The sequence below is a fragment of the Cebus imitator genome, unplaced genomic scaffold, assembly GCF_001604975.1.
Source record: "Cebus imitator isolate Cc_AM_T3 unplaced genomic scaffold, Cebus_imitator-1.0 Scaffold18, whole genome shotgun sequence".
NCBI lineage: Eukaryota > Metazoa > Chordata > Mammalia > Primates > Cebidae > Cebus > Cebus imitator.
In genome coordinates this window covers 2,893,702-2,902,470 of record NW_016107333.1, presented here as the reverse complement: position 1 = coordinate 2,902,470, position 8,769 = coordinate 2,893,702, and the positions used below count along the sequence as shown (strand labels likewise).

Here is an 8,769-nt window from a genome sequence, read left to right as displayed (position 1 = left end):
TAGACATGGGATCTCACCATGTTGCCCAGGCTGGAGTGTAGTAGCACAATCTCGGCTTACTGCAACCTCCACCTCAGGCCTCAAGCGATTCTCCTGCCTCAGCCTCCAGAATAGCTGGGATTACAGGCGTGTGCCATCATGCCTGGCTAATTTTTGTGTTTTTAGTAGAGACGGGGTTTTACCATATTGGTTAGGCTGGTCTCAAACTCCTGACCTCGTGATCTGCTGACCTCGGCCTCTGAAAATGCTGGGATTACAGGTGTGAGCCACTGTGCCAGCCCGATGTTGACACCTTTAAAGAATAGTAGCCTGCTGGGCACAGTAGCTCACACCTGTAATCCCAGCACTTTGGAGGCTGAGGTGGGCAGATCACCTGATGTCAGGAGTTCGAGACCAGCCTGGCTAACGTGGTGAAACCCTGTCTCTACTAAAAATACAAAAAAATTAATCAGGCGTTGTGGCAGTTGCCTTAGTCCCAGCTACTCAGGAGGTTGAGGCAGGAGAATTGCTTGAACCTGGGAGGCGTGGAGGTTGCAGTGAACTGAAATTGCACCACTGCCCTCCAGCCTGGGCAAGAGTGAGACTCCACCTCAAAAAAAAAAAAAAAATGCTAGCCAATTTTCTGTAGAATTTGCCTGATGTTTTCTCAAGGTTAAATTGAGATTACACATTTGATAAGACCACAGAAGTGGTATTATGTTTTGCCATAGTTTTGTTTTGTGTTTTATTTTTAACTTATTTTGAATATTGATAGATTAATAGAAGTTGCAAAGATTGTACAGAGAAGTTTCATGTACCCTTCACCCAGTTTCCCCAAATGTTACATCTTATGTAACTTATGGTACAATGTCAAAACATGGAAATTGACATTGGTACAATGTGTGGATACAGTTTTGTGCCATCTTCTCACACATGCACACCCAGACAGAACTTTCCATCACCACAAAGATGTCTCTCCTTCCGCTCCTCTATATTCCAATTACTCCCTTTTCTGTGCCTCCTCCCACCATCTTTAACCCCTAGCAACCACTAATTTTTTCTCTATTTCTATAATTTTGTCATTTATAGTCTATTATATAAATGGAATTATACAGTATATGACCTTTCAAGATTGGCTTTTTTTTCCTCCCAATCACAGTGCTTTTGAAATTCATCCAAGTTGTGCATTTATCATCAGTTTGTTCCTTTTCATTGCTAAATATTGTATGGTATCTTATACCATTCAGCCACTGAAGGACATTTGGGTAGTTTCCAGTTTTTGTCTATTATAAATAAAGTTGCTGTGAACATGTGTAGGGGTATTTGTGTGGATATAGATTTTCATTTCTCTGGATGCTGTTATGTGTTACTGTACTTTCTAAATGATTCAATTAGTTTTCTCTCTCTTATTCTAGTCCTTGAAGGTAAGGAGCATGCCTTACATCTCTGTTGTCTCAGGGCTTGGCACAAAGTAGGGACTTTCTATATTTCTGGAATCAATGAGTCAAACACGAATCTTAAACATATAATTTAAATGTGTTAAGGTTTCTAACAATATAGAGCCACTGGTCTGCTCCAGAGAATGCAGATTGTTGTTATGCTTTGCATGCCATTGTTTATATATTTATGTGTGTCGTTTTACAGGAATAATTATGCATACATGTGCAGTATATTGCCCCAGCATACCACCAGCAGTGTACCTTTTTGGTAATTGTGTATTTGTAGGAGATGTGACATTGCTCATTAAGCCACATGTGATAGGAGTGTTTCTGCTTCAGCAGGCCTGTACTGGAGAAGGCCAATCCTATGTTCTTATTCTCCATACCTATTATGGTGTTGACAGTGAGTGAGGATGGGCTGTTACTCTGATGTGATGCCATTAAACAAACAAGTAGGAGAAAGATCAGCTTAGCTTCTTTCAGACTTTGCTAAAATGTTCTTTATTACTGGTGTGTTTTCTTTGATGGTTTGATCCCACACAGTTTGCTTCAGAATAATTTCTTGGATTCTGTTGTTTAGTATCCCAAAAAGGTTGAGTGTTCTTTTAGAGCACGCATACACATGAACCGAGGGTCTCAAAAGTAAATATAAGAAAAGAGCAGATGAGAAGTTGGACCAAATGTAGAAGCAAAATCACTTGAGGCTTGAGAACTGTCTGGCTAGTGTACCACCTGTATTGTCACTAAATGGTAACCCTAAGCCACACATCTGCCAATAGTTTTGTCTGGGAATTGTAAACTAAGCCTTTTTGTCCTAATCATTAGCTCACCAGATGAGTACTGCTGAATTGTTCATTTATTTTTCTCCCACTCCTCGGCCAACAGCTTATGACAGTTCGGACTATCACAGGAAATATCTACTATGCAAGGTCAGGAACTAAAATTATTGGGAAGGTTCATGAAAAGTTCACATTGATTGATGGCATCCGTGTGGCAACAGGCTCCTACAGGTAAGTTTCTAACTCATACAAGGCTTATTAATCTTGTATGAAGAAGAAGAATGTCATGTAAAAGGTAAAAGCCTTTTCCTCTCAGTGAGAGCCTGTATGGCCACGCATTCTGATACGTGTGCATCTGTGTGTATGAGCTGGTTATCAAAGCCTCCTATCAGTGGCAGTTTGGGTGGGGGTCACTTCCCTTGTCCTATAGTCCATAAGGTTAAAGAACAGAAGTTGAACTTATCTTGAGACAACACAGTCAGCAAGTCCTAGATTTCAAGCCTTGGCCCAGGTCTGCAGTGGACGAATTGGGGGGTAACAGCAGCACTCAGTCTGAATCCTGGTTCCATAGGGATCTGGACCCAGCTTGCCCTGCTCACTCGAAGGTAGGAGCAGTTGCAGGCATCTCCATTAGTGTTGAAGGCAGAGCCAGAGCTGTCAGCTTTAGACTCAAATCCTCTACGTTGCTTCAAACCTTGTAATTTAGTGCTTTAGTCTGGAAAATACTGATTATGTTTTTGACCCACCTTTAAAGTCTCATGTTAGCAATGGCATCTTAAGGTAGAGAGCAGGGAGGTTGAAGAGAGGGTGGGGTTAATGAGTGGTTTACGTTAACCTCTAGAATTTGTGCCATTTTTATGTATGTGGCTCCAATGGTTTATGTTTTGCCACCTCTGCAGTAAATTGTCAAATGGTTTGCATGAGGGGTGTCTGTAGAATTTTAAAAAGAAAACCTCAGTTTTGAAGAGACACACAACCCCGAGTGATAATTATATGTCAGCCCTGGGTAAAGGTAGAAATGTGAAGGCTTGTGGAAGGTGCGGCATTAAGATCAAGAAAATCTTGACACCTTTCTTTTCAAACAATATCCTCATTCTCAGAACAAAATTTGAACTTTCTTCACCAAAGAGGCTGTGAGGGAAAAGAAATTTGAACTCTTTTTCTTGGAATTTCCTTTTGTAAGAAGTTTATTTTTTAAAAAAAGGAAAAAATTTGATTTTTTTAACGTAAGTAGGATTTCTCTATATTAACAAAACTTAGCTACAAATAGTTTTGGGCTGTTCTAAAATATAAAAACTACCCTCTCCAAATGAAATTGATGATAATGATAGCTTTCATTTGTTGACATTTTATAATAGTGTTGGACAGGTGCATTATTTACATTATCTCATTGAAGGTTTTCTTTTTTTGTTTGTGTGAGACGGAGTCTTGCTCTGTTGCTCAGGCTGGAGTGCAGAGGCACCATCTTAGCTCAAAGTAACCTCCACCTCCCAGGTTCAAGCGATTCTTGTGCCTCAGCCTCCTGAGTAGCTAGGACTACAGGCATGCCACCACGACTGGCTAATTTTTCTATTTTTAGTAGAGATGGTGTTTTGCCATGTTGACCAGGAAGGTCTCAAATTCCTGACTTCAGGTGATCTGCTGGCCTTGGCTTCCCAAAGTGCTGGGGTTACAGGTGTGAGCCACCACGCCCGGGCTCATTGAAGGCTTTCAAAAGCATTTTCATTCTCAGGTGTTGAAAGCAGTTTCCAGGGGGACTTTGCAATAGCCAGATTCTTGGTTACGGGAGTCAGAGTTGACTGTGTTTTATAATCTCTTTTTGAAACCTACTTCTGGTGCAAATATCAGCATTAGTGAGGTGATGGCAAGTGTCAGAAAGCTAACTCTCAAATGTACTGACTTGAAGAACTTGGAAGGAAGCATAGAAAGGTAAAGTTGGTTTCAGTTCATCTTGACCTAGGAGCCACACACTGATCAGAACGCTATCTCCTGGTTCTGATTTTCTCAAGCTGATTTTTGTTCTTAGAGAGGCTCTTCTTTTGAAGTCAAAGATTTTGGCTTTCTTACGTGGCCTTTAGTAGCTGTCTCCCAAAGGGTGAAACTTGTTCACTCAAAATTGCTATCAATCCCTTCTGTCAGAATCCATATGACAAAGAAAAAAGAAATCTCTGAAAAATTACTTGGCTCTGGTGGGGTTACATGCCCACCCTGAATGAATCTCTACATCCAAGGCAATAGGATAGTCTGGCCAGTCTGGACCATATACCTGCCCCTATTGTGGCTGGAGAGAGTACAGTAATGAAAGCTTTCCAGCATACAGGTGGGTGTGAGTTCTGCCAGCAGAGGAGGGAGATGGGGAAGGGTACTGGACAGGCAAGGGCACACGGCCACTAATCAGCTCTAACATGTTTGGAGCCATGGTGTTTTGTGAAAATGGCAGCATTGCCCCATGACTGTGAGTCCTCCACTGTTAGTGAGGGTGACTACATCAACAGTCACAAGGACGAGCTTGAGGGCAGGAAGGCCACTAATGTTGCCATTCAAACAGTAGCAAGGAGCAGGGCACTAGCAGTTCATAGGGCCTGGGGCCTGATTGGGGCCTAGCAGTAGCTTCCCACTGTGATAATCCCTAGCTGGTTTCCTTACCTTTAAAATGGGGGTACTGGCCTAAATACTTAGAAGCCCTTTCTAGTTTTAATTTTTATTTTATTTATTTATTTTTTGAGACAGGGTCTCGCTCTGTGACCCAGGCTGGAGTGTGCAGTGGCGCAATCTCAGCTCACTGCAACCTCTGCCTCCCAGGTTCAACCAATCCTCCCACCTCAGCCTCCCGAGTAGCTAGAATTACAGGCATGCACCACCACGCCTGGCTAATTTTTTGTGTGTTTTTAGTAGAGATGGGGTTTCACCTTGTTGGCCAAGCTGGTCTTTAAGGGACCTGCCTGCCTCAGCCTCCCAAAGTGCTGGGATTATATTCGTGAGCCACTGTGACCGCCCTCCTTTCTAGTTTTTAAAAACTCTGAGGCAAGGACCAGGTGAGGTGGCTCATGCCTGTCATCCTAGCCCTTTGGAAGGCTGAGGTGGGAGGATTGCTTGAGCCTAGGAGTTCAAGACCAGCCTGAGCAACATAGAAGATCCCGTCTCAAAAAAAAAAAAAAACCTGAGGCTGAGCATTTAGTGTGTTTGTTAAACAGTTGGCCTTTTTACTTTTATGCTAACATACATAAATGTTATATATGTGTTTTATATGTTTGTTAAGATTAGTCAAATGCATGCAAATGGTAGGTATATCACCAGTCGTAACTCCTATGTGATAAGATACCTGTGCTATGTTGCTCAGGTGGACAATGAGTAAACAAAAATTGCTCATCTTTACCAGCTGCTGTTTGTTTCTTTTTAATCCTTAAGCTTTACATGGACGGATGGCAAATTAAATAGCAGTAACTTGGTAATTCTGTCTGGCCAAGTGGTTGAACACTTTGATCTGGAGTTCCGAATCCTGTATGCACAATCCAAGCCTATCAGCCCCAAACTCCTGTCTCACTTCCAGAGCAGCAACAAATTTGGTCACCTCACTGACCGAAAACCACAGTCCAAGGAGCTCACCTTGGGCAACCTGCTGCGGATGCGGCTGGCTAGGCTCTCAAGTACTCCCAGGAAGACGGACTTGGACACAGAGATGCCTGCAGAGGGCAAGGCAGAGCCCAAGCCCCATGACTGTGAGTCCTCCACTGTTAGTGAGGAAGACTACTCCAACAGCCACAGGGATGAGCTCCAGAGCAGAAAGGCCACTGATGCTGCCACTCAAACAGAGCCAGGAGAGGGGTTGCCAGGGCTGAGTGTGAGTGAGGTGGGAACACAAACCAGCATCGCCACCGCCTGTGCTGGGACCCAGACCGCAGTCGCCACCAGGGTAGCATGCTCTCAAACCATGATTAGGTCCACGTCAGCCACCACTCAGACTGACTTGGATGAGAACATTCTCTTTTCTCAAGGAACTCAATCTGCAGAAGGGTCACCAGCCTCAAAAATGTCTATATCAAGATCTTCCAGTTTGAAGTCTTCCTCCTCTGTGTCTTCCCAAGGCTCTGTGGCAAGCTCCACTGGCTCTCCCACTTCTGTCAGAGCCACTGACTTCCACAATTCTGTCTATCCCAAGTACCTGGGCACCCCCCACCTGGAATTGTACTTGAGTGACTCATTTAGAAACTTGAACAAAGAGCGGCAATTCCACTTTGCTGGTATCAGGTCCCGGCTCAACCGCATGCTGGCTGTGCTCTCAAGGAGAACATTCTTGACGGAAAACCACCTTGGCTTTCATTCTGGCAATTTCAGCAGAGTTAATATGCTTGCTGTTAGAGATGTAGCACTTTATCCTTCCTATCAGTAACTGCTCCGTGTTCAGACTCCTGGTTTCCTCCAGTCTCGCAGTGGACATCATCAGCTTCCTGCTTTGAAAAATATCTCATGTCCCTAATTGCCTTTCTTTTACCTGGCTTTGTTACCCTTGCTGTCTTTGAATTCTTTTTTTTTTTCTACATAGCATTTGCTCCTTAAGCTGTCTTTGAATTCTATAGGCTGTATATTATTTTACATGCTTTGTTTTTGTCATGTATATACCAGTTACTGGTTTTATGGTTTAAACACTATGGATACAGGTCTTTTTTTTTTGCACAATTTTAGTACATTCATGCACTACGTAATGATGTTTTGGTCAATGACAGACCATGTACATGATGGCAGTCCCATGAGATTATAGTGCCATATTTTTACTATACCTTTTCTATGTTTAGATACAAATACCATTATGTTACAGTTGCCTACAGTATTCAGTGCAATAACATGATATACAGGTTTGTAGCCCCGGAGCAACACGCTATACCATATAGTCCAGGCATGTAGTAAGTTATACCTCTCGGGTTCTGTAAGTACCCTCTGTGCTGTTTGCACAAGGACAAAATTGCCAAACAAATTTCACAGAATGTATCTCCATTGTTGGGCAACACGTGACTGTATTAATGCCTCATAAGGAGAATGCTTAGGTGTTCTAATTCAGGTGAGAGATGAAATATGTTTTGCATTTTTCTTAGGTTGTATGCTCTTCTGTTTTAAATGTTTGAATCACCAGCGTTTTTGTGATCAAAATCCTATTTAGAAAAACAAACCTACTTTCTGTTTATCTCTTTAGAATATCTGTGTTCTTAGCATTAAATAAATATAAACTTGTGCTTTTTGTACTCCCCCCCACCTCTGGTACTCTCTCTTTAAATCTGGGAGTATGTCACAAATAAATGCATCTAATAGATATAGATATCTATATCTGAAGATTTTTAAAGTAGTGTCAGGGTGAGGAAGAAGTAGATGATCCAAAATATAGAAGGGAAAATATATCCACTTAACCTTTCTTAGCATCGTGAATATTGATGTTACTTTTATGAGTGAGGAAATTGGCCAGAAGTAACGGGCCTTTGCACATGCTCTGCCTTTCTCTCCTCAAAGAAGCAGCCTGAGCTATTTCCATAGGTCCTTGGTACTCTGGTACTCTGCTTGTCTACCAGAGGAGGCCTTCGTATGTTCCTGTATCCATCCCCAGTATTAACCCTGGCAGCCCCATGGGCCTCATTTCATCAGATGGGTGTACTGACAGTGACTTAGCAATCTAATATCCTAGAGTAGGAGCAAAAGAGGACACTGACAATTATCCCAGTTTCCTGGTCCAGTGGCAGGCAATGTAACTGGTTTCTACACCCTGCTAATTAGGGTTGGTATGGCTGTGGAATCCTGTTTTTGTCTCATTCTCATGGACAGACAAAAGGGAAGAGAGTTAAATGATGGCTTCCTCCCTCTTCTGAGTTGGCTACAACAAAAAAGATCTACAATAGGGGAAGGTATCTGCCATATAAAATGCTGATGCACTTGGATCATGAGTGCTCCTACACTCACATGTGTGGCTGGACTCCCTTAGGATGGCCAGGTTATTTGCTGGGTTGGTGCTGTAATCTGTGGCTGTAAGGCAAATGTAAGGGTATTGATCCATGTCTGCTTAGAAACAACTCTGAGCAAAGCTTCGAGTAAACATATTACTTGAAATCATTTTATAGACTTTAGTCACTTCATATGTGCTATCTTTGCTCTTCACAGCAATGTAGCAGAGAGCTTTGTAGGTTAGGTAGCTGTTACTTCCAATTTTCAGATGAAACTGAGGCTCTGATTAAGTAGCATATTCAATATGACATGGCTTGTAAATGGTGGCACAGGAATTTAAACACAGGTTTCTAGATTCTAAGTACAGTACTCTGCTTTGCAACTATTTCTCTAAATGGAGTATGGAGGCAGGAGACAGTGTACCTTGAGAAACGGCAGTTCCTGCATTGGTGAATGGAAAACTACAACAGCCTCATTAACGTAAGTACAAAGTCTTATCTGTGATAATTCTTTTTGTTTGTTTTTGAAACAGTCTTGTTCTATTGCTCAGGCTGTAGTGCAGTGGCGTGATCACAGCTCACTATTTTTTTGTAAAGGTGGAGTCTCACTATGGTGCCTAGGCTGGTCTTAAACTCCTGGGCTCAAGT

At 42.4% G+C, this 8,769-nt stretch overlaps 1 protein-coding gene across 1 annotated transcript in view; it reads left to right on the top strand.

Moving 5' to 3' along the window:
* The window catches only part of FAM83D (family with sequence similarity 83 member D), a 24,937-nt gene extending 16,240 nt beyond the window's left edge, over positions 1-8,697 (top strand). Inside the window, exons 3-4 of the mRNA XM_017511971.2 lie at positions 2,304-2,428; positions 5,606-8,697. Coding sequence (XP_017367460.1) covers positions 2,304-2,428; positions 5,606-6,587 — 1,107 coding nt within the window. The 3' untranslated portion in view covers positions 6,588-8,697. The remainder of the gene's footprint in view (positions 1-2,303; positions 2,429-5,605) is intronic.
* The last annotated feature ends 72 nt before the right edge of the window (positions 8,698-8,769 follow it).